General features: G+C 48.8%; 5 protein-coding genes across 5 annotated transcripts; 4 read left to right on the top strand and 1 right to left on the bottom strand.

The window, feature by feature from the left end:
- The first annotated feature begins 494 nt into the window (after window positions 1–494).
- Window positions 495–12,836, top strand: LOC117839242 (endoribonuclease Dicer homolog 1). Its single transcript, XM_072291071.1, has 20 exons — window positions 495–877; window positions 1,012–2,040; window positions 2,123–2,236; window positions 5,252–5,462; window positions 5,617–6,011; window positions 6,093–6,315; window positions 6,457–6,629; window positions 6,720–6,842; window positions 7,173–7,333; window positions 7,416–7,646; window positions 7,730–7,880; window positions 7,972–8,151; window positions 8,283–8,444; window positions 8,521–8,616; window positions 8,704–9,326; window positions 9,431–9,531; window positions 9,991–10,190; window positions 10,620–11,531; window positions 11,667–11,831; window positions 11,920–12,836. Exons 2-20 carry the CDS (start codon window positions 1,027–1,029, stop codon window positions 12,484–12,486), a joined length of 5,802 nt encoding a protein of 1,933 aa, XP_072147172.1. The 5' UTR covers window positions 495–877; window positions 1,012–1,026; the 3' UTR covers window positions 12,487–12,836.
- A 57-nt stretch (window positions 12,837–12,893) lies between these two features.
- Window positions 12,894–14,222, bottom strand: LOC117839243 (nascent polypeptide-associated complex subunit alpha-like protein 1). Its single transcript, XM_034719534.2, has 3 exons — window positions 13,921–14,222; window positions 13,585–13,718; window positions 12,894–13,490 (listed from the first exon to the last, which is right to left on the bottom strand). Exons 1-3 carry the CDS (start codon window positions 14,105–14,107, stop codon window positions 13,149–13,151), a joined length of 663 nt encoding a protein of 220 aa, XP_034575425.1. The 5' UTR covers window positions 14,108–14,222; the 3' UTR covers window positions 12,894–13,148.
- A 619-nt stretch (window positions 14,223–14,841) lies between these two features.
- On the top strand, window positions 14,842–16,456 carry LOC117840459 (peroxidase 5). Its single transcript, XM_034720968.2, has 4 exons — window positions 14,842–15,258; window positions 15,339–15,530; window positions 15,606–15,771; window positions 15,872–16,456. Exons 1-4 carry the CDS (start codon window positions 15,031–15,033, stop codon window positions 16,288–16,290), a joined length of 1,005 nt encoding a protein of 334 aa, XP_034576859.1. The 5' UTR covers window positions 14,842–15,030; the 3' UTR covers window positions 16,291–16,456.
- Window positions 16,457–16,723: 267 nt separating this feature from the next.
- On the top strand, window positions 16,724–18,156 carry LOC117840909 (syntaxin-52). The gene is made up of 6 exons (XM_072290567.1): window positions 16,724–17,263; window positions 17,338–17,439; window positions 17,540–17,646; window positions 17,754–17,854; window positions 17,960–18,004; window positions 18,148–18,156. Exons 1-6 carry the CDS (start codon window positions 16,989–16,991, stop codon window positions 18,154–18,156), a joined length of 639 nt encoding a protein of 212 aa, XP_072146668.1. The 5' UTR covers window positions 16,724–16,988.
- Window positions 18,157–20,572: 2,416 nt separating this feature from the next.
- LOC117839839 (peroxidase 5) lies at window positions 20,573–24,230 on the top strand. The gene is made up of 3 exons (XM_034720265.2): window positions 20,573–20,969; window positions 21,325–21,513; window positions 23,451–24,230. The coding sequence occupies exons 1-3, from the start codon at window positions 20,742–20,744 to the stop codon at window positions 24,027–24,029; spliced, it is 996 nt and encodes a 331-aa protein (XP_034576156.1). The 5' UTR covers window positions 20,573–20,741; the 3' UTR covers window positions 24,030–24,230.
- Window positions 24,231–25,097: the final 867 nt, after the last annotated feature.

The following is a 25,097-nucleotide window of genomic DNA, read 5'->3' on the forward strand; positions in this document are numbered from 1 at the left end:
ACGGACGGGCACTGACGCCGTGCCCGCCGTACGAAGCCGCCCACTCCGGCGTTGCGGCCGAAGCCCTGGCCATGACCCATGAGCCATGGGCGAAGAGCCGCTCTGACACGCCCGCACACAGAGAGGACAGAGGAGTCCTTCACACCAGTGTCCTGTCCAGCCTCGGCACTCGCGGCACACGCCACCCCTCATGGACCCGCGGCCGCTGCGGCTGGGCCCGGCACGGCAGGTCATTCCCGCACGACAGGTAACAAACGCCCCAGTCCAAGGGCAGTTGGACCCGTACCGCACGCGCCCCACTAGGCGCGGCAGGCCCCGCCCATACGCCCCGCCCCGTGCACGACGAGACGGGCCCTAGGCCCTAGGCCCGGTCCACCGCGCCACACCCTGGCCTGCACCCCTGGCCCGCACGTCAGTGGGAGAGCGACTGCTCCCAGGGGAGGGTGGGAGGGTCCATTAATCGGGTTCCCGTGTGCTGCCTCCGCCCTCCTCTTCCTCGCCCCCCTCTTCCCCCTGTTTCGTCGAGTCTCTCTCGGCTGGGGGCGCCTCCCTCCCTCAATCAGAGCTGGGAGAGCACACGAGGGACGTGAAGGTAGAGAGAGAGAGAGAGAGGATCAGAGCTAGAGAGAGAGAGAGAAGAGAAAGAGTAGCGTTGATACACCGTCGAATGAATCGGAACCCAGCATCGCCATCCCCCACCCCCATATCGGAATCGGAACCCAGCATCGCCATCCCCCACCCCCTTTCCACTCCATTCCCCTTCCACCCCCACTGCGCTGCGCATCGCCGCGCGTTTGCGTGATTCGTACGGTTTATCACCGCCTCTTTCTCTTCCACTCTCTCTCTCCCGGTCCACCCGCCGCCGCGACGCCCACAAGTAGTAGCGACATTCGTCTTCGCCCCCCTTCCTCTGAGATTCTTATTCCGATTGTTCTCTGTTCTCCTGCTGCTGGTTGATTACTGGAGGAGTTGTGTGGTCTGTAACTATCGCTGTGACTGCTGTTGGTGCAGCTGTTTCGCGGCGTGATGGCGGGAGGAGGAGGAGGCGGTGACGCCGGCGGCGGCGAGCACGCGGCGGCGTCGTACTGGTACGACGCCTGCGAGGACGGCGCGTCGCTGCTGTGCGGCATCGACTTCGCCGCGTCCGCCGACTTCGACCCGGGCCTCATACCGGCGATGGACTGCGGCGCCGACGACGGCTTCGTCGCCGAGATCGATCGGATACTCGAGAGCATCAACGCCGAGAGCGCCCCCACGCTGGCACCGCCGCCGCCGCCTCCTGCGCCTGCGCCCGCGCCCGCGCCCGTGGCTCCGCCGCAGCTGCAGCCGCAGTTGCAGGAGGTGGCTAAGGCCGTGGCCCACAATGCAGTGGCGGTGGTGGACGCGGCGCAGAGGAACCACGCTGTGGAGGCGAGGAAGGAGCCCAGGAGGGAGTCCCCGGTCGCCGTGGCCAATGGCCGTGGTGGCGGTGGGGAGTGGAGGGACGGCAAGCGCCAGCGTCTCACTGCAGGTGGTACCGGGGAATCACGCCACGACTGTCGGCGGCGTCCGATGCCGCCTCCTCCCTCTCGTGGTTGGGAGGACCGGCGTGGACGGCGGGAGTACGAGAGGCCGCGTAAACGCGACCGTGACCACGGTCACTACGCCCATGATCACCACCGACGCGAGGCCCGGGGTTTCTGGGAGCGTGACCGTGGCGGCAAGATGGTGTTCCGCCATGGCATGTGGGAGGCTGAAGTGGACCGCCAAGGAAAGCGTGCCAGGACTCAAGATGGAAACCCTGTGGAGAGTAAGGTGGAGGTGGATCGGACAGTAGCCGCGCAGAAGGAAAAGCCTGTCACCGAGGAGCAGGCGAGGCAGTACCAGCTCGAGGTGCTTGAGCAAGCAAAGAGCAGGAACACAATTGCCTTCCTTGAGACTGGTGCCGGGAAAACTCTCATAGCTGTGCTACTCATTAAAAGTATTTGTGACAAAATGCTCAAGGAGAACAAAAAGATGCTTGCTGTTTTCTTGGTGCCTAAAGTGCCTCTTGTGTATCAGGTATTGATAAAAGAGTGAGCCTTTAGAAGTTCTTGTCGCAAGTTTTGTGGTTGCAATTCATATTTTCTTGGTGGAATTGCAGCAAGCTGAAGTGATACGCGAGAGGACTGGCTATCGTGTTGGGCACTACTGTGGGGAGATGGGGCAGGATTTCTGGGATTCTAGAAAGTGGCAGCGAGAGTTTGAGTCAAAACAGGTAAATTCCTTGGCGTTGTTGCTCTTTTATTTCCAAACTGTTGTTATGTAAAAATGTCTCATGGCTAAGTTCTTACCAAACCTGTGCATAGCCCACTGCACTTTGACTTAGGAGACTAATGCTCACTAACTTGTCCATTTAACTGGTTGATAGCCAAGACACCTGAATGAAGTCTAACTGTTTCTTTGCAGATTATTTGAGTTGTAATAATAATATCTTGCTCTAGATGTCTTGCTCCAGATGTAGTTTCCTTTCCTTCTATATGCAGTTGCCATTACTACAGTATATTTCCTCAGAACAATTAATTTATATATTTGAGTAAAATAGTGCACTTGTCACCTAACAGGAATATTTTTTTTACTAGTTCAACAGATATATTTTTTTACGCCTCTCAACCTTTAGCATCTGAACATATGCAAACACACACGCACACCCACTCACACCGTACGTACACCCTCAGACCTACCAACTGCACTTAGTATTATAAAACTGCATCCTTGAAGAGATCACCGGAACCGTTCAAGGTCTCGTATACGATGGGCACATCACATCCCAATTGTGGCTTCATGCGAGAGAGGCTACAGATTTTATTTGGAGACTCAGCCCGGTGAGAGCACCTGCTGGGAAGCTAGGGTTTGAACGCTGGTGAGAAGCGTGCTCACCAGCAAACGCCACCAACTGAGCTACAGCTCGTTCTCTAGTTCAGCAGATATTGATATAGACATAAACTAGAGTTTCTCTTTTCCTGTCTTAATAGTCTGCGTTCACTGATTCAATGTGGTGGCTGCAATCCTACCTGCTATTTTCAGTTTTTTTTGTCTGTATTTTCCCTTAAGATGCAAGGCAGGTGCTCTGTGATAATCATTTGGGTTGTATTGATATAATTATACTAGTTACTACAGAGATAATTTTCAACTGCTTTGCTTCGTAGTACGAGAGCTTGTAGCCGTAGGTAATATTAGATGGAGCTGACTAAGAGAAAATGACACGATGACTCCAAGAATCCAAACGCTCAATTTATTGATATTTGCAATAATTTGGAAATGTGAGAAAGGAGTTGTTTTTTAAATCACTTATTTTTGCATAACTAAAGAATTTTTCTTTTTAGAAAAGAAATCGAAATTCTTTTGAAATCTATTGATTAGAAGAGTGGCGGAAAATAAGGATCCACACCAAAGAGGCTTCAGACCTATGTCCCCTGAAGCAAGGTGTGCTTGTTCAATTTTCTAGAAAATATGTTTTAGGCATACATAACTTTAATCAAATTGACTTGTGTATTTATGATTTCTAAACTATTCCATTCATAGGTGTAGTCATGCATAAAAGAATAACGAATGATTCTTTCTTAAGGACTTTAAAAACAAAAACCTATAGTAAAGCTGTTACTAGGGGGGAAATTCCAGCTGTTACAGGAAAAAAATCCATCTCATGTAATAACATTGTTATTAAGATATTTTTTTGAATGCTGTGTTTGCTTAGAGACCAAACCTGACATGGGAGGAGGCAGGAAAAAGGGACTTCAAAGGGTGGAGTATACTGAGAGAATTGTCCTGGGATAGAAGCGCATGGAAATCCATGTGCTTAACCATGAATAAACCTTTATCTCCTAATAATATTACTATTATTGATGTTTTGTATTTTTATATAAGGTTTTTCCCCTTTTTTCTTTTCCTTCCTGTTGGTGGCTCATATTGGTTTTCATCTCTAACCTACCCCAACTTGCTTGAGACTTTGGCTTTGTTGTTGTGTTTGCTTAGACTTAGAATCATTTACACTTAATTTGCAGGCAATTCAGTCAGAATTAGCAAATCTATAATAGAGATATGTTATTTACATATCTAAAGGTGACTAATGTATTGGTGATGGGGTTTTATGTAGAGACTTAATTTATACCTTATTTTAGGGAGGGCTTAGTTTGTACTTAATAATGTTAAACGGGAGAGATAAAGTGTTGCTGCCTTCTATCTTAGCTTCTTTGTTTAAATTAGGAAGGTTGTAGATGTAATTAGACTGGATCCAACATATTAGTCTTGGTAATCATATTAACTATCTATAAATATATAGGAGTACCTGTAAAACGATGAAAGATTTAGAAAACTCGCACTCCCGATCTCTATCCCTTGGGTGTGGGCAAGCCGCCACCCCTGTCTCCCCCTCCCATGTGCATCTTCCCTGCCTTAGCCACGACCCTCTACAGGACTGTCGGCTGCAAGGGAGCTGGTCATGTCCTCCTCCATCTCCATTAGAACAGTGAGGAGCCGGCAGTTTTTTCCACAGCAAGAGGATTCTCTCCGTAAGACTAACAATTAGAAAGGTACCCCTTTGTGCTTGATGGCTATGGTTCTGGTTGAGGTCGGGTTTTGTATGTATCAGAAGGTGAGTCTGTGCAAGCTTTTTGTTTGGTGAGAGAGTGGTGTTGTACGGGCTCTAAATCCTTTTCTTCTTAATATAACGATACACAACTCTCCTGCGTGTCTAAGAAAAATACACTAACAATTAAAATAAAAAATTTTAGAGTTGAATTTTATTCTTTTTTTATTAGGAACGATTTGATGGAACCTCTTCCATGTCGAGAGGTACATTGTTTCTTTTTTGTATCTAACAGGAATTCTCATGGTCCTGGAATGCAATACGTTTAACTGATTTGTATCCTTATTAATTATGTTTTTCTTTCTTGCATTAGCTTGTTTTAACATGGTTTATATGCACAAGTTGAAATCTCTTGGCTTGTTGAGCTGGTAAGTGACAACAAAATTCTTAGAATAAAATTAGACTAAACTTGCAAGTATAAGAGAGCTTTTTGTCTTGCAACTAAGTAGTGGATTTATAGCCTACTTAAGGGATCCTGATTTGTAGCCTTCAAAATTAACGCGCGTTCATCTCACCCATGGCTTCCACTTTATATGATATAAGATGTGGCACTTGTATTGTACTGCACATAAATCACATGTTTATCCTTTTCATGCTATCGTTTCTATCAATGTTATTTCTGTTACTTATCCATGACTCATGCAGGTACTTGTTATGACAGCTCAAATTTTGTTGAACATCCTTAGGCACAGTATTATTAAAATGGATGCCATACATCTTCTGATTTTAGATGAGTGCCATCATGCAGTGAAAAAGCACCCATATTCTCTAGTCATGTCAGAATTTTATCACACCACTCCAAAGGACAAGAGGCCAGTTGTGTTTGGCATGACTGCTTCACCTGTTAACTTAAAGGGTATGGCTCTGCTGCCCCCTCAGTGTATCCTTGCTACTCCATGTACAATTTTCTTTAGCATTTCCTGACTCATGTTTAGTTTAAATATGGCTTTGCCTTCTATTATATGTATGTTTTTTTTTTCTGATGCTTCTTAATACTAATATTTGGATAGGAGTGACTAGCCAAGAAGATTGTGCTATCAAGATACGAAATCTTGAGAGTAAACTGGATTGCATAGTATCTACGATCAAAGACCGGAAAGAGCTTGAGAAACATGTTCCCATGCCATCGGAAGTCATTATCCACTATGACAAAGCAGCCACTCTTTTGTCTTTCCATGAACAGATCAAACAAATGGAGGCCACAGTTGAAGAAGCTGCACTTTCTAGTTCTAAGAGAACTAAATGGCAGTTCATGGGAGCTAGGGATGCAGGCTCCAGAGATGAACTGCGCCTTGTCTATGGTGTTTCTGAGCGTACAGAAAGTGATGGTGCGGCTAATTTAATTCAGAAGTTGAGAGCTATAAATTATGCTCTGGGTGAACTAGGACAATGGTGTGCTTACAAGGTACTGGCTTCACATTTAACAGTGAACTAGTGTATTGCTAACTGCCATGTGTTTCTAACTGCTATTTCTGCGCAATTTCAGGTTGCACAGTCATTCTTAACAGCACTACAGAATGATGAAAGGGCAAACTATCAGGTTGATGTCAAGTTCCAAGAGTCATATTTGAAAAAGGTTGTTGATTTGTTGCACTGCCAGTTGACTGAAGGGGCTGCGATGAAAAGTGAGAATAATGATGTTGAAATGCATAATGCTGAAAACCACAAGCCAAATGACCTTGAGGAGGGGGAGCTACCTGACAGTCATGGTATCTTTTTCTTTTTAACCTTTTCCTTATGATTTTTCATTATTTCTTCATTCTATCATTAGCACCTATTTTGTTTATTCTTTTTATCCTTTATTGTACTGATGCCCCAGTTTCACTTTTAACGCTGTTATTTTCCACCAGCTGTTTCTGTAGGTGAACATGTAGATGAAGTTATTGGTGCTGCTGTGGCTGATGGGAAAGTTACTCCTAGGGTGCAGGCTTTGATTAAAATACTTCTCAAGTATCAGCAAACTGAGGATTTCCGTGCTATCATATTTGTAGAGCGAGTGGTTACAGCATTAGTCCTCCCTAAGGTGAAGACTATGCTCTTCCACATTCCAAGATCAATTACTTCTGAACCATTTATGAATTCTCTGATTTGTTTCCCTTTCTTGACATCATAGGTTTTTGCCGAGCTTCCATCATTAGGCTTTATACGGTGTGCAAGCTTGATAGGCCATAACAACAACCAAGAGATGCGGTCAGGCCAAATGCAGGATACAATTGAAAAATTTCGTGATGGTCGTGTATGTTTCTATTCATAATTTTCAATGGGATGCACCCATCTTTTGTACATTCAGTGCTATCTATGCTAGCATGGCTTAACTATCTGTGATAATGTGTGACTAGATTTTTAAATTTCATGATTTCCATGTATGTTTCTACTCATAACATAATTTTACATTTGTATTTTTCTTTCTAAGTACCTATCTATTATAGTTTTAATATTAAGTAGGTTTAACTGTGTGCTATGCATGTTATGCAGCTCTATTTTAGGGGCATCTATTAGAGCTAATTTGTGCAGCTTGTACTTTCATACTTGACCAATTATCAAAATCACTGTCATCGGTTTTCAGGTTACGCTGCTAGTTGCAACTAGTGTTGCAGAGGAAGGACTTGATATTCGACAGTGCAATGTTGTCATTCGGTTTGACCTTGCAAAGACTGTTTTGGCTTACATACAGTCTCGTGGTCGTGCTAGAAAGCCTGGATCTGACTACATATTGATGCTTGAAAGGTACTTGTGTGTCACCTAATTTTTTGGTACAATTAAAATATGCTCTGTTTAAGTCCATGAACTTATAAATTGATTGTGCTAGGGGAAATTTGTCGCATGAAGCGTTCTTGAAACATGCTCGGAGTAGTGAGGAGGCATTGAGAAAAGAAGCTATTCAGAGAACTGATCTCAGTCATCTTGATGGTACTTCTATGTTAAGCCCTGTTGATACACCTGACTCTATGTATCAGGTTGAATCCACAGGTGCTGTTGTCAGTTTGAACTCTGCAGTTGGACTCATACATTTTTACTGCTCACAGCTGCCAAGTGACAGGTACAGACTTCTTCTAATTTGTTGGTATACTAGCTCAAATGATTTTTCAAATTGCAGGCTCATCCTGAGTTTCCTACTCTCAGATACTCAATTCTTCGTCCGGAATTTATTATGCAAAAGCATGAGAAACCAGAGGGTTCAGCAGAATATTCTTGCAAGCTTCAACTCCCTTGTAATGCTCCATTTGAGAAGCTTGAAGGCCCTATATGCAGTTCAATACGTCTGGCACAACAGGTAGCGGCAGTTCCATTGGAAAAATTATTATTCAGCTTTTGACCTATATTTTGTCCATAAGTTTGAACCATGTCTTACTCTTTTTGTGCAGGCTGTTTGTTTAGCTGCTTGTAAGAAGCTACATGAAATGGGTGCCTTCACGGATATGCTTTTACCTGATAGAGGAAGTGGGGAAGGAGAGAAGACGGAACAGAATGATGAAGGTGATCCACTCCCTGGAACAGCACGCCATAGAGAATTCTATCCTGAAGGGGTTGCTGAAATTTTGCGGGTGAGTATTTGCTTTCTCACTCATTATCTATGAGTTTGAACTTAGGATTGGTCTTAGTGGTGCTTTGCAATTGGTTTATAATTCTAGTTACTTTCTCGCAGTCTCATTTCACTGTATTTTGTTTATGACAGGGAGAATGGATTTTATCTGGAAGAGATGGTTGCCAAAGCTCCCAGTTTATTAAGTTATATATGTATTCTGTGAACTGTGTGAACATTGGGACTTCAAAGGACCCCTTTGTTACACAACTTTCAAATTTTGCTCTTATTTTTGGCAATGAGCTGGATGCAGAGGTAAATTTGTTATCTGGTGGTATTATACAATTTGATATAACAAATGTTCTAGAGTCTGTAATGTTTTGATTTTTAGGTTTTATCGACGACGATGGATCTCTTTGTTGCTAGGACGATGATAACAAAGGCATCTCTCGTATTCCGTGGGCCAATTGAAATTACAGAAAGTCAGGTTGGTTTGCTTGGCAAATGTGAAGCATCAGCCCTCATTTCCATAATTTTACGCTAATGTAGCTAATACCTACTCCTGTGATTCCAGCTGGTCCTGCTGAAGAGCTTTCATGTTAGGCTCATGAGCATTGTACTTGATGTGGATGTTGATCCCTCAACAACACCTTGGGATCCAGCAAAAGCATACCTCTTTGTTCCTGTGGGGGCTGAGAAATGTATGGATGTTTTGAGAGAGATAGATTGGACATTAGTTAACAGTATTGTGAACTCTGATGCCTGGAACAACCCTCTACAGAGGGCACGCCCAGATGTCTATCTGGGCACCAATGAAAGGACTCTTGGCGGAGATAGGAGGGAATATGGGTTCGGAAAATTGCGTCATGGAACTGCTTTTGGACAGAAGGCCCATCCTACTTACGGTATTAGAGGCGCCATTGCTGATTTTGATGTTGTCAAAGCATCTGGATTACTTCCTGCTCGTGATAGGGGGCATTATAATGATTATCAAAACCAAGGCAAGTTGTTCATGGCAGATTCATGTTGGGATGCTAAAGATCTTGCTGGAATGGTTGTAACGGCAGCCCACTCAGGAAAGAGGTTCTACGTGGACAGTATTTGCTACAACATGAACGCAGAAAATTCATTCCCCAGGAAAGAGGGCTACCTGGGTCCACTGGAGTACAGCTCGTACGCTGATTACTACAAGCAGAAGTAAGATAACGTTTTGAACCTGAATACAAGCAGAGTACTGCCTTTCTTTCTGTCAAAATAGCTTTACAGCAGCATATTGTGATCCTTCGTGTTTTTGTTCTCAGGTATGGTGTTGAGCTAATTTATAAGAAACAACCTCTCATACGGGCACGTGGTGTTTCATATTGCAAGAATCTACTTTCTCCTAGATTTGAGCATTCTGAAGGTAAAGCTGTGCATTTCTTTTTCATGAGACTTCATTTAGATTATTTCAGTCTTAATATTTTACTATTCTTTATTAGTCTTGGTCTATCAGTCCCATCCAGGATGTCCCATTGAGCCTTGGATCAACTTAATAAAGAAATACTCAGCCTGTTGCAAATTATAGTTCACTTTATATTTGTCCCAAGTCAAACTACTCTAAGTTTGACCAAGCTTATAGAAAAAAGCAATATATTTACAGCATCAGGTTAGTTCATTGAATTCACCATGAAATATGTATTGGTGGTGCATTTATTTGGTACTGTAGATGTTATTATATTTTTCTATAAACCTGGTCAAAGTTAGACAAGTTTGACTTAGAGCTAAAGTGAACTATAATTTGGAACAGAGGAACTTAGTTCTTAACACAGTTACAAGTGGGACCATTCATGTATAATGATTGTATGCAACTATTGTTTTGCAGCTACCAATGGAGAGTTCTCAGAGAACCTTGACAAAACATACTATGTATATTTACCACCCGAATTGTGCCTTGTGCATCCTCTTCCTGGATCACTCATTCGTGGAGCTCAGAGGTTACCCTCAATAATGAGAAGGGTGGAGAGCATGCTTCTTGCAATTCAACTGAAGGACATAATTGGTTATCCGGTTCCTGCAAATAAGGTACATCTGCATCCCTCAAGCCAACATTTTTTAGGGGAGACTTTCTAGTATCCCCTAGTACTAGAATTTACTCGCAAATGGGACACTTAAAATTTATCCTAAGACTACTGACATCCAAGTGAGTGTGCAACACACCTCTAAGCCTTCATTGTGGCTCCTAGCCTTGGTGGATCATGGTTGTTAGTGAGAAAAATAGCTAAATAAACCAGGACAAAATTCATGTGCTATTAATGCTAGTTTTGGACATGACAATAGGCATGGCAAAATTTAAGTGTGTAGCCTGCATTATAAAGAAAATGTGAAAAGAGCATAAACCTGTTCTCTATGCACCTAGATTCATCGTGCAAGAGATAAATTATATTCTCAAATAAAATAGAGATCGTCCATATCAATTAAGAGCTCTTTCTTTTTGTGTCTGGCTCATGGCAGATATTAGAAGCCTTGACTGCTGCATCATGTCAGGAGACATTCTGCTATGAAAGAGCAGAGCTGCTGGGTGATGCATACTTGAAATGGGTTGTAAGTAGATTCCTTTTCCTAAAATATCCTCAAAAGCACGAGGGGCAGCTCACAAGGATGCGACAACAGATGGTTAGCAACATGATCCTGTACCACTATGCTCTGAATAAAAGCCTCCAATCTTATATCCAAGCAGATCGGTTTGCCCCATCAAGATGGGCAGCTCCGGGAGTGTTACCTGTATTTGATGAAGAAACAAGAGATTCTGAACGATCCATCTTTGATGAGGAATCTACTCCTAGTAGTGAATTACAAAAGGACTCTTATGATGACTATGCAGATAGCATGCAAGAAGACGGTGAAATTGAGGCAGATTCAAGCTGCTATCGTGTTCTGTCAAGCAAAACTTTAGCAGATGTCGTGGAAGCACTTATTGGTGTCTACTATGTAGCAGGAGGGAAGATGGCTGCAAACCACCTGATGAGATGGATTGGGATTCATGCAGAGTTGGATCCTCAGGAGATCCCTCCTTCAAAGCCATATATCATACCTGAGAGCATAATGAAAAGCATCAATTTTGACACATTAGAAGGTGCACTGGGTATCAAGTTTCAGAGTAAAGGCTTACTTGTTGAGGCTATCACACATGCATCAAGGCCGTCATCTGGTGTTTCATGTTACCAGCGCTTGGAGTTTGTTGGTGATGCTGTGTTAGATCATCTCATTACAAAGCACTTATTTTTCACTTATACCGACCTACCTCCTGGTCGCTTGACTGACTTGAGAGCTGCAGCTGTTAATAATGAGAACTTTGCAAGGATTGCAGTTAAGCATAAGCTGCATGTACATCTTCGCCATGGATCGTCTGCATTGGAGACACAGGTAGGCTACTCTTTATTTGTTCAGCAGTGAACTTCCTTGTCTATATGATGTAATGGTTGGACTGGAGTTCTGTTATGTTGAAATTGTTTCCGCGTTTTGGAAGCAATGCTGACTATTTCTCTCTGTCCTCTGAAGATTCGAGAGTTTGTAAAGGATGTCCAGGAGGAGCTTTCAAAACCAGGTTTCAATTCTTTTGGGCTTGGGGACTGTAAGGCTCCCAAGGTCCTTGGAGACATTTTTGAGTCTATTGCTGGGGCAATATTCCTCGATAGTGGGTATAATACATCGATAGTCTGGAAGGTAATTAGTTTTGTATCCTTGAGACAAAGCTCTGTTCATCCTCATGTGAAAATACTGAAGTTTCTTTTTTATTAAACCGCTATGCCAGGTTTTTCAGCCTTTACTTGATCCAATGGTAACACCGGACACCCTTCCAATGCATCCTGTAAGGGAGCTCCAAGAGCGCTGCCAGCAGCAAGCTGAAGGATTAGAATACAAAGCATCCCGGACAGCCAATGTAGCTACCGTTGAAGTTTTTGTTGATGGTATTCAGATTGGTGTAGGTCAGAACCCACAGAAGAAGATGGCACAAAAATTGGCAGCGAGAAATGCGCTTGTTGTCTTGAAGGAGAAGGAAACCGCAGCAAAGAAAGATTCAGAAAAAGACAGCGAGAAGAAAAACGGCTCTCAGATGTTCACTAGGCAGACCCTGAACGACATCTGCTTGAGAAGGCAATGGCCAATGCCACAATACAGGTGCATAAACGAGGGTGGCCCTGCCCATGCCAAAAGATTTGTTTATGCGGTAAGGGTGAATACATCTGACCGTGGATGGACTGACGAGTGCATTGGAGAGCCAATGCCGAGTGTGAAGAAGGCTAAGGACTCTGCGGCCATTCTTCTCCTTGAGCTTTTGAATAGGAATTACCGTGACAAGCCTGACGGCAAAAAATAGTTGTGTTCTTGGTGGCGGTAGTGGTGATGTGGGGGCATTCAGCATTCTTATACCATTCAGTGCTTTTCAGCCTTCTTATACCCATTCAGTGCTTTTCAGCCCTGACAAATAAAAAATAAGCAGAGCTGAGGAGTGAGATTAGAGGATTATTTTGTTGAGGCCGCTGGTTACTGTTAGGTATTTACTGGTGAGGTATTGAGGTGTCACAATAGGAGTTGCAAATTGCTATAGAAGAAAGGATATGTTGGTATAGGATATTGTTGGCCTCTCATTCGTCGATTGTATAAGGTGTTTACAGAACAATGCATTGATCCAATAAATTTACAATAATGATATCTATGTTGTCTTTCTATGGATTCAGTGCTTAGTTACTGCTTACAGCATCTCACGTTCTCACATTCCGTGTATTAACATGCACGATCAAAACTGTCATCTTTGCAATGGCATTTAGACTCGTCTAGAAATATACTAGAATTCGATTAACAACTTGAAGATGACACTAATCTGGAAACTGACATGATCACAACGTCCTTAAGGTGAACAAACAAAACATCTTATTCAAATCTCAAAATTGAACGGCGACACACACGATGCATCTGACTCCACCGGGTGTTTTCTGACGACGAAGCAGCAGCAGTACCAGCAAACGAAGGCAAATGGTATCAGGCCGTGAGCTCCATGATGGCGCTGACGATGTCGCCGTCGTGCGCCTTGAGAGCCTTGACGGCCTTGGCCCTCGGCACGCTGGCCTGCGTCATGACGAGGTCGATGTCGCGGGGCTCTATCCCGGTCTCGTCCACCTCCTCCTCCTCGTCTGCCGCCGCCGCCGCCGCCGCCGCGTCCTGCTTGGCCATCACCTTGCTGAGGTCCTGCATCCTGAACTGCTGCGCGGCCTGGGCTTGCAGCTGCGAGCTCAGGTCCTCTATCTTGGCCTCGCCGAATATCACGTACGTCTCCGACGTCGGGCTCTTGAAGACGTCAGGCTTCGACACCACGAACAGTATCTGAAACGAATAACGGCTGTCAGTAATAAAGACTAGGAATTGCACGACGAAATCAAGGAGGAAAATTTTGTGTTCCTGCCGAGTTCTGGCTTACGTTCTTGGCTCTCTTGATGGTTATCCTGCTGACGCCGGTGACGGGTTTCATTCCGAGCTTCATCATGGCCTTGCGGCTCTTCTTCTCGCTCCGGCTCTGCTTGGAGCCCTCGGTTGCCCCTGCACCAAGCTCACCTGCACGGGCACAGATACTGCAGGTCATATTCCCAATCTGGCAGGTGCTTAATCTATTCAAGCACCACATATACTAACTAGCTAGCTATTCAAACTAAGAAACATTCACACTGTTGCATGCTGTCAGTGCCAGAAGACGAGAAGATTCCACTCGGTGGAGACAAGATCAAACAGAGGCCAGGATGGAAGAGAGCTCTGTTACCTTCACCAGCGTCGTCGTCGTCGTCGTCGTCATCTTCATCCTCGTCGTCATCGTCCTCGTCCTCCTTGACGTCCTCGACGACCGGCGCCTCGTCCTCCGCAGGCTGCTCAACCTTGGGCGCGGCCTCCGCGGGCGCCGCCGCCTCGCTCTTCTCCACCTCCGCCGCCGGCGCTTGCTCGCTGACCATCCTGCCTGGTCCGCGGCCGATCGAGCACGGGGTTTGCGGTGGCGGTGCACGGGAACGAACGGCGCCGGCCTCAGGATAAGGGGCGGGGAAGCGGAGTGAGCGAGCGCGGAGACCGAGTGTGCCGCCGCCGCAGGCCTTATCTATCCGCAACCGTCTCGCGCCCGCTGGGCTTGGGTTCCGGCCCGTGTTGGCCGGCCTGTTGGGTTTACAGCGCAGCGCGCGCACTCACGGGTGGAAATGGCCCGAACGTGAATCCGGCCCATCAGATTATCGTAGAAAACTGTTGGTTCCTTGAGAGTCTGATGATGCATGCTCGCAAAGCTCCCAGTTACATGAGCATCATCTAGTCTACAACAGTATAAAATAGTTTCAAGGTTGATCGTTGATGGCCACCGGGCTATCTCCATTAACTGCTCGTGCAATCTCTCCGGAAATTGCATGGTGGAGTGGAGCACAACAGGGTGGAACAGAGCTCGCTCGGCACCAAAAGTGGACGCGCACCATGCTGCACAGCACACATGTTAGTTGATCGACTTCAATGGTCACTGCTCCCTAAGTTAATTGCCGACGAGCATGTGTAATCCACGGCCAAATCCTAGGTGACACCAAACATGGATGAGAGTTAATTTAGACAGGTCGAATCGCGTGCACTCAGTTGGCAGATGATGCAGGGAGCTGGGCAGGTCAGTGATTTCCTGCGTAACACCCACATTGCAGATCATGCTGCAGAGCCTTCAAGCAAGTGCCACTTCACCTAACGACATGCATAGCACGTGTCAGGATCAGGCCTGGCTATATATACGCTCCTTGACTTGCCTGGTTTGTCAGCTCAGCTCACAATTCACTGCTCCAGCTAAGCCGGCGATCGTAGAGAGAGGCGCTTCACTGTTTGGATAAACATTGGTTCCAGTACAGAGTGTGTGATGGGGTTGTCGATCACGATTGGAGCAGTGTACTCGCTGTGCGCTCTGGTGGCGATGTGCGCTGGCTTCCCTGCCGGAGGGAACGGGGAGCTGCAGCCCAACTTCTACGGGGCGACGTGCCCGCAGGCGGAGACGATCGTGCGGCAGGAGGTCATCCGGTGGTTGCACAGCGACATCGGCTTCGCCGCCGGGCTCGTCAGGATGCACTTCCACGACTGCTTCGTCAGGGTAAACTACCTGACTGGCCGAACTGCTCAATCCCTCTCCGCATGCAAGCGGCGCACGCGCCCTTAACGATTGCATTGCAGGGGTGCGACGCGTCGATCCTGCTGGAGTCGACGCCGGACAACACGGCGGAGCGGGACTCCCCCGTCAACAACCCCAGCCTCCGCGGCTTCGAGGTCATCGACAGCGCCAAGGCCCGCCTCGAGGACGCCTGCCCCGGTGTCGTCTCATGCGCCGACATCCTCGCCTTCGCCGCCAGGGACAGCGTCGCGCTGGTACCTAAAACCTCAACACACACATGCCTCTGCCTGCAGTGACATTTGACGACCGTGCCGTGGATGGATGTGCAGAGCGGCGGGCCCCGGTACGACGTGCCGGGAGGGCGGCGCGACGGCACGTTGTCGATGGCGTCGGAGGTGGCCGACAACATCCCCGCCCCGACGTTCAACCTGGACCAGCTCACCCAGAGCTTCGCCGCCAAGGGCCTCACCCAGGAAGAGATGGTCACCCTCTCAGGTACATACGTTTTTCCCAGTGCACGACACGGTCATGTCGCGTTCCCGTGTGCATGACAGCATGAGCACGACGCGTTCACCTACTGCATATGCCATGGCAGGCGCGCACACCATCGGGCGGGCGCACTGCACGGCGTTCAGCGACCGGCTCTACAACTTCAGCGCGACGGGCGTGGCGGACCCCACCCTGGACCCGCCCTTCCTGGCGCAGCTGCAGCACGCCTGCCCCGCCGCCGGCGACGGCGGCGTCGACCCGGGCCTCGTGGTGCCCATGGAGCCCCGCACGCCCCACGCCCTCGACACGCTCTACTACTGGGGCGTCCTGCGCAACCGCGGCCTCTTCGCCTCCGACCAGGCGCTGCTGGCCAGCGCGCCCACCGCCGCGCAGGTCCGCCAGAGCGCCTACGGGGGCTACCCGTGGAAGCTCAAGTTCGCCGCCGCCATGGTCAAGATGGGGCAGATCCAGGTGCTCACCGGCGGCGGCGGACAGATCAGGGCCAAGTGCAGCGCCGTCAACTGAAGAATCGGCTAGCATCCCTACGTTCCACCGATTTTTCGTCGTGCAGTGCAGTGCAGTGCTATTCTGCTGCTTTTGTGGCCGTGGAAATAAAACAGTTGTTCCTGACTGTTGTGACGGTGTCCTATGTTGTTGATGTGTCGTGTTGTATACTTGTATGTGGTGACAATAAAAGAAAGATTAGAACAACAGCGCCGTGCTAAGCTGATCTCTTCTGCAAACCACTGGCCCGACTGATTTCGAGAGTTAGTTTCTTTTTTTTAGTGGAATTTCGAGAGTTAGTTTCTGATGTGATAGGAAGAAGCACGCGGGTTTTTCTTTGCCAAAAGAAAAGAAATACGTTTTCAAAAAAAAAAAGAAATACAGGAAAAAAAGTGTTGGGCCCTGAACAGAACGTGGACGGGCCACGACTCAGTCTGGACCCAGAAAGCCCAAGCTCACATTCAGATGGGCCACAAAGTCGTGATCGAATCGGAACCAGGAAAGGAAACCTGAATCAACTCCTCGTGCTCGTAGCTAATTTCTACCTCCTGGTCGAATCGCGCAATGGACGGCACAAAATCCTCCTTCGTGCTGCAATGCGCAATGCACAGGAGTAACTCGAGGAGCAATTTCCTTGCTGGTGGAATCCGTCGGGATTTTGCAGGGCGAATCAAGCAAGAAGAAAGTCTCCCAGCATAGCCGCCGGATAGGGCAGCGGCATGGCGCGTCCGATGCTTCCGATCACAAACCCGCACGGAGGCGATGCTCGATCGTCGTCTTCCGCGCTGGACCAGTGGACGAAGCGGTTCCAGGAAGCCGAGCGGCTGGTGGACGACGTCGTCGAGCGGATCGCCGAGAGGGACTCCGTGCCGCCGTCGCTGCCGCGAAAGCTGCAGCGCCGGACAGCCGAGATCCGCCGCAAGGTCACCATTCTCGGGACCAGGCTCGACATGCTGCAGGAGGACCTGTCCGATCTCCCAAAGAAGCAAAACATGTTAGTATTGCAGTTACTACCTCGCTTGTTTATAACAAGAACATAGTAACAAGTTGTTTTCACGTTCATTGCAGAAGCTTGAAACAGCTGAACAAGCTAGCCGAGAAGCTCTCCGGTCTGAGCTCCAAGGCGAAGGAGGTTGGCGGTCAGTTCACGATGAATCACTCATCGGACAGGTGAGTTAATCTGCCATCGTGTCGATCTGCTATCATCTTCTACTTTGCTTCAGGGCATGACTGAATCTCGAGAAACTTTTTTCTCCACCTGAATCTTCAGGAATGACTTGTGTGGATCGAGCGAGAAGAGCACAAAGATAGATGTGAACAGCATTGCCGACATGGACAAAGGAGAGATGGTCAACTTGCAGAGGAAGGTCATGAAAGGTAGGGCTCTGCCTTTTCGTTTTATTAGTCAGTAGCAATTGCGCCCCTGAAATTACCTGTCGGTGCGATACGCGTATGCTAAACTGAGGTCCTTATACATGGTGCAGAGCAAGATTCTCAACTGGAGATTCTGGAGGAGACCGTTGTCAGCACGAAGCACATTGCGTTAGCGATCAACGAGGAGCTGGATCTGCAAACTAGGCTGATTGTAAGTGTCAGCCTGCCAACAGTATTTCCTGAAAATAAAAACCGGACTCAACTCGTCCTTTTCAGAATAACCTGGTTCTAAATCACTTTTACTTGAACTTTGCAGGACGACTTGGACGAGAGCGTTGAAGACACAAGCACCCAATTACAGGTACATGTCTCATCTCTACTTCAAAACTTTCATCCTTCCATATCCAAACGAACCTGCTAAGTAATTTCCTCCAAGATAGATGACAATATTACTTCTCATCAAGTCCATGTTTCAGAAAGACCTATACGTGCTATGGTTCTTAGATAAGCTAACATGTTGATCCTTATTTGTAATACCTGCAGCGTGCCGTGAGGAGGCTGAAAAAACTGAACACGCGCATGAGGAAAGACGGTTCTTGTTGGGGCATAGTCTTGGCGGTCATTGCCGCTGTAATCTGTGTTGCCGTAGTCTGGGCTCTGATAACAACCTAGTAACACTGACGGCCAAGAGACCTTAAAATAAGTTTCAGTAACTGAACTTTTCTTTCAAGGATGCTCAAACATTACCGACCGAGATCTATGTCTCTATTCATGTATTCTAGTATGTATATGATGTGCACATATACCGGGGGCGCCTGCGTACCTGAGAATCCTCTGAATAATGGGCACCAACCCAAACGCTGCATGATTAGCGCGCCTGGCCTGAGCTCGAGCCTTTCTTCGTGCTAATGGCCTAATGCTAGTTTTTGTCCGTAAAGCCCAGGCCGGAAAGGAGCAAAAGCTTGCGATGGCTATGAAAGCGAATCCAACTTTGCAGCGCGAGCCAACAGCATGGGGGGTTAGTGGCTGGCCTTGGCCACAGCACACGATAAGGCTTTCTTTTCCTCGTATAAAAGATGAACCTGAGCTTTTTTACTTTCAATAATAGAAAAAAAGGATGGACCTCTGCAAGCATAAGATGCCGAATTTGATCCGCAAATTGAGACGTCTCAAGAAGAACACAAAACTGGCTGCATTTTGTTTTCTTTTTTCAGCAGCGTTGCCTTCCAAGCATGAACTGAAGCTTCCTCTGGGCTGTGACGTGGCGTTGCTCTTCCTGGAATCGCGGTCAAACCGACAGCGGTCCATGATCTACTGACTGATGGGCTTCGAATAGCAATGGATCCCTGACTTGTGCGTCCACCCAACACTCACCTGCATGTGCAGCCACCCTTTTCACCAGATTGCGTTGGCATGGCAGCCCCCCTACAGCAGAGACCTCAACAGGTAGGTAGTAGCAGTTAGCGATATTCTTTTCAGTTTCCACTTTACAGTGAAAAGCACATTTCCGATCGTATGAATGACAGTATAGTTTCCTGATGTCCCCTGAAGTGAAGTGGCCCCCTAAATTTTACCATAACAGTACCAAGCAGAGACCTCGACTAGAGTGCAGTCGTCGAAGCTGAGCTAGTGATGTTACAGCACTGTGACAAGATAAAGCATTCCCAGTTAGTTCCACAGTGAGCCAGCGATGCAGATCTCAGTCCCTTTCAGCATTCAGAGACTAGCTTTCAGCCTTTCACTAACTTTACCAAGAAACTGCGTGGACCAGCCGGGGCGCCCCTGCTCTGCATGCTTCCCTTTCGGTAAAGTTTCTGCACTGACGGATCCGATCTAAACGTGGTGGACTCTTGGCACTTCATCCCCGTTAAGAAATGGCTCCGCTGAAGAAAGCTTCACCTCCTTAACGTGGAAGGCACTCGAATCTGGCCTCTCTTTTTTCTGAAGCCACAGAATCTGGTGTGATCTGTCTGGCCCTGACTAACCACACTTCACTGCTCCAAGTAATTAGTACCAGGACAAAATGGAATTGCTTTAATCATGCGTCTTAAGAAAGGCTTTCACTCCATGCAAGCGTTAGAAGACAGGAGTCCAATCCATATCCATGAATCAATCATGCAGTGCATGTTGGGTGCCCGTGGATCCCGTAGGCGGCGCGTAGCTAGCTAGCTGCCATGATTGCGCGTTCCGCCGCTCCTGATGACGACGATCTTTGCTTACGGGACGCAACTGATGAAGCGATGATAGCTCACAAGCACTGACATTGTTTACCACCCTGCTTTCTGAAGCAACAAATCGTTATATACAGTAGACTATAAAATAGTAAAAAACGTCCACGTGTAGCACAAGGGAGGTGGCTCACAGTGATGAAGTTGTTGCGTATTATATTATGCATCTAGACGTACACTATATTTAGATGTATTATAATATTTATGAACATAGAAAAATCAGAACGAACACGTTTGACACAGCATTTTAATGCGGCCACTGTGCTGCCATCCCCATTCATCATCCACCCATCTCTTGAAGTACTAGTACCCGGTGCATCTGAGCTTGGCCTTGGGCGAGAGATCGAACTGACGAGAAAGTTCCATGTCAGAGAAGTGGAAAAGAACATTATCATCACTACGGTTCTTCCCAGCTCATCCTAGCATTACAGTCCAATCCTTGGCTTTGTACTGCTGGAATCACTGGGCCGGGCCCTCTGTCCAGTCCGATTGTCCATGCAACAATTGCTCGACGACGTTTTACAGCAGCAGCAGCAGAAGATGGAAACCAAAAGCCTGAATCGTTTTTACAGATCTCATCAAGCAAGCATCTGGCGCCTGCCTGTTTTATCGCCTCAATCATGCCCCAAAAGGGCCCGTCTCTCCTCCACTAACGATGGCCTCGCACATGGGGTGGCCACCCCGCCTTGGCCTTGCCCTATAAATCCGACTCGGCCGACCGGAGTCCCACAACCTAGCGTGGAAGCATTAGCGACGCTCCAAGAAAGAAAGAAAAAACGGTGGCCTCTTGCAGCAGCCGCCGCCGGCCGGAGTAGCGCCTACCGCTTAAGCAAGGACCGGAGGCGAGGCGAAGCGAAGCAAAGGGAAGGGATGGAAGCGCGAGGCAGCAGAGGGAGAGCGGCGCGGCTCCTGAGGCTGTGGGTGGTGGTGATGGCGGCGGCGGCGGGGGCGCGGGCGCAGCTGCAGGTGGGGTTCTACGACATGCTGTGCCCTGCAGCGGAGATCATCGTGCAGGAGGAGGTCAGCAAGGCCGTGTCTGGGAACCCCGGCGTCGCCGCCAGCCTCGTCCGCCTCCACTTCCACGACTGCTTCGTCAGGGTACGTATACGTCAGTGCCTCCGATCTCTCGTTTCATTGATGGCACTGGCAGCTACTCCGATTGGCACAATCGCACTAGCAGTAGTTGCCTGATTGAGATCGGGTGGCTTCGAGTGATCCAATGCAATTCGCTTTGCATGTGGAGCCTGCCTCTTTCGCCGTGCACATTGCTCTGCATCCTCTGCTCCCGCACATATTCTTTTTTTCTCTCTTACAGCAATCAACCACCGGTGGGCCGTGGCCAGCGCACGGTAACTTGCCGGGTGTTGGAATGTTGACAGCCTGCTGCATGCAGTAAAAAGCAGCTGGAACAAAGTCGTTTTTACTGATAGTGACGATTAACGGCTTCTTGCAGGGCTGCGAGGCGTCCGTGCTGCTGGACTCGACCCCGGGCAACCAGGCTGAGAAGGACGCGTCCCCGAACACGAGCCTCCGGGGCTTCGAGGTGATCGACAGCGCCAAGACGCGGCTGGAGCAGGCCTGCTACGGCGTCGTCTCCTGCGCCGACGTGCTCGCCTTCGCCGCCAGGGACGCCCTCGCGCTGGTACGCCATCCCCTGCCGGCCTCACTCTCACTCCACCTACCACAGCATCCCCTCCTCCTCTCCTCCGGTTCAGCCAATAATAAAAGCGATTACCGAGAGAGCAGAGACACCACGCAGTCCTAGCAAGTGGAGAGCTCCTGTCTAGGATCACGCGCGCGGCGCACGCACAACGCGATTGAAGAGGCATGGCCGATCCGTCGGTGCTCTGGGTCTCTCTTCTCTAATCCAGTAGTAGCCTTTATTCGGCGATCCCAAGCCTTTGACAGAAAGCAAGCCTGTGACTGCACCGAATGAACCTGCAACTGCACGTACGTCGCCATCGGCATCATCATCCGGACAGGACCGGGGAATCCGGTGCGGCCTCGGCGTAGCTACGTTCCCAAGCAACGCAACGCAGCGCACGCACGGCCGGCATGGGGGCCCCGTGCGGCGGCGGGGAGCCGTGAGCCATCGTTTTCTTTGGGTACACGCCGGTCGCCGGTCCCTCGTTACTGCACGACGCACGGACCTACCGGTCGGTGCCCGTAGCAGCGTCACACGATCGTGTCGTGCTCACATCAAAGGCTGTACGATCAGGAAGACAACAACCTGCTTCCTTTTCCCTAATCCTCTTTTGATGGGAATGAGATGCGGCAAAGGAAGGCTCCAAAGGGGAGCAGAGCAGTACAGTCCAGCAATGCAACAGATGTGTTCAGTGCCTTGCTGGAGGAAAAAAAAACTTGGTAGAAAAGCTTGCTTTCTGCAAGCCCTTTTGCACAAAGGTAGTATTTTTAGCACTGGAAATCAGAAGACTCGTGTACCGGGCAGCGCCAATCATTCCCCAAAGCTCGGGCGGCGATCTACACGCACAAAGTCCATGTAATTCAGTGCAGGGATGTTCAAACACCAAGGCATGCAGCTGCCTCCACTCTCCGGTGCTTCTCAAGACTTTTCTTTAAGGAAGTGCAGGCCCAGCGTTTGTAATTTTCTTTCATCTTCTTCTGACGCTTCCAACAACGGTTCAATCCAATGCAAGTTGGAGTGTTTTATGCACCGCGGTGATGTTCAGATAGATGCCGTTAGGATCATAGCAGGGAGATTTCTGATGCATTATTGGTGTGGTCATACGACCGTTGCAGTTCTATCGTAGTGTTCCAGCAGTACTAATAATTTAAAAGTTGCCTTGAGCCATTGTGGCTGGGTCCTATCTGGTCAGCTACATTCTGAACTAGGATCGAGTACATGGGCAGCAGCAGCACTAAAAACATTAATACTGCTAAGTCAACTACTAATGATATATGATTAAACATCTCGATTGCTTATAGTACTCCTAGTAGTTGTCTAGTCGAGCTTGAGTGGCTGCAGTCCCATTCTGACGGTGCATGGTCATGTAGCACCAGCTGGCGAGATCGCTCGTCGCAGGCAGCGTAGGAAGGAGAGCTTTCCGTTTTGCAGCTGGAAAACAGAGCATGAGAAGGACATAAACCAGCCAAAGGCTGGCGGTTTGACGTCCATGTCCCGTGACGGATCAGCGAAACCACCGGCGTCCGGCGAGGAAAGAGTGAGAGCTACGACTGCGAGGAGGGCCTGGGTAACCTGGTGGGGCACGTTCGCACCCATGTGACCAGTGGCCGGCACACCCCCTCGGCCCTCCCTTCCCACATGCCATCCCATGCCGGCCTCCCTCCCAGTTGAGGTTGAGGAGCCGTGCCCGGCCATGGCCATGTGCCTAGTCCCCGTCATTGTACAGTTTCAAGGGGGACAAGCTGCCCCATTTTCTGCTGGCACTCCCAAAAAACTGCGCCTTCGTCTTGTTCTGTATCCATCAGCTGGTGGTCCGTCACCTCCACTTGACGTCCAATTAGTACGCTACAAAGGAATGTATGAGTCCAAATTTCACACAATAACCGCTCACGTTTGGTTCTGAATGAATGAACGAACGGGATTACATTGTGCAGGTGGGAGGCAACGCGTACCAGGTGCCGTCGGGGCGGCGGGACGGCAACGTCTCGGTGGCGCAGGAGACGAGCGGGAACCTGCCACCGCCGACGGCGAGCGTGAGCCAGCTGAACCAGATCTTCGGGAGCAAGGGCCTGACGCAGGCGGACATGGTGGCGCTCTCCGGCGCGCACACCATCGGCAACGCGCACTGCAGCTCGTTCGACAGCCGGCTCTACGCGTACGGGCCCAACGCCGGGCAGGACCCCAGCATGGACCCGTCCTACCTGGCCGCGCTCACGCAGCAGTGCCCCAACCAGAGCGGCGGAGGGCCCGACGGGACGGTGGCCATGGACCCCGTCACCCCCACCGCCTTCGACACCAACTACTACGCCTCCATCGTCGCCAAGCGCGGCCTGCTCGCCTCCGACCAGGCGCTCCTCGCCGACCCGACCACCGCCGCCCAGGTCGTCGCCTACACCAACAGCCCCGACACGTTCCAGGCAGACTTCGCCGCCGCCATGGTCAAGATGGGCGCCATCGGAGTGCTCACCGGCACCGCCGGCACCATCCGGACCAACTGCAGGGTCGCCAGCTGATCCCGTCCGTGTCCATCCATCGGTGGGCGCGCTGTCTTGAACCTTCATTCCTTGATTGGGGGGTGGACCGTGTGATTAAATTGTATGTAATGCGCGGCTTAGTAGAGTGTTGCTCTGCCTCTGATAAGGATGATTCAATCGTGACGGGCTGTAGCTGTGTACGACTTAGTAGAGTGTTGGTTTACATTTTTTTTTGGTCCTCCTCCTCTTCTTCTATACTTTTTTTTTATGGTTCTGATGATGAGAGATATATAGCTTTGTTTATTCTTTTATTAGCTTGATTGAGTGCTTGTTTGTAACCATGAGCCGGAGGTCATCAAGAAACTGTATGTATATCTAAGGATTGCGAGAACAGTGGTCAATAAAAAAGTGTAGTTGCAGAAATCCTCTGATCTCCAAGGCAGTGTTCCTGACTTCCTGCTTACCAGGTATGACCGTATGAGTAGTACAGTATCAGTCATGGTACATCCAACATCAAAAGAGAGATGAAGCAAAGCCCCGAGCAGAAACTCAAAACACTGATTTTGGAAACAGCCGAGGAGGATTGGGTTTTTTTTTCTTTTTGAAGAAAGCAGAGGAGGCTTGCTGATTTTGCACTTGAACCACCACCATGTGACTGTGATTTCGGCGCTCGTAGTGGGCCGGTGGGTAGAGAGAAATCTTGATGATGGATGGGCTCTAAGCAGTAGGCTTGGTGCTTGGACTATTTTTGGGCTTATTACATATACAGTTGCGCCAGACAGAAGGGTCTGTACACACCAGGTGGGCCGTGCCACTCAAAATCCTTGATAACCACCTAGCTAGGGTGTCTACACGGGCCCGTAAGAAGTGGACACCAGTACGGGCCATGAGCTGTTGGTGGGCCTCTGAGTGCTCTAGTTACAGAACGAAGCTCGCCGTCTCATGAAATGCGCATATCATATCACAGAGGATCAAGTGGCAGGCACCACCACGGCTGCCCACCCCACCCATGAGGAGGATTGAGGATGAGGGGGACCCAACCCAACCCGACGCCATGGCCCACTCATGCAGGCAACGCAGCACGCTTCGTGGAAAAAAGGCTGGACT

The sequence above is a fragment of the Setaria viridis genome, chromosome 9, assembly GCF_005286985.2.
Source record: "Setaria viridis chromosome 9, Setaria_viridis_v4.0, whole genome shotgun sequence".
NCBI lineage: Eukaryota > Viridiplantae > Streptophyta > Magnoliopsida > Poales > Poaceae > Setaria > Setaria viridis.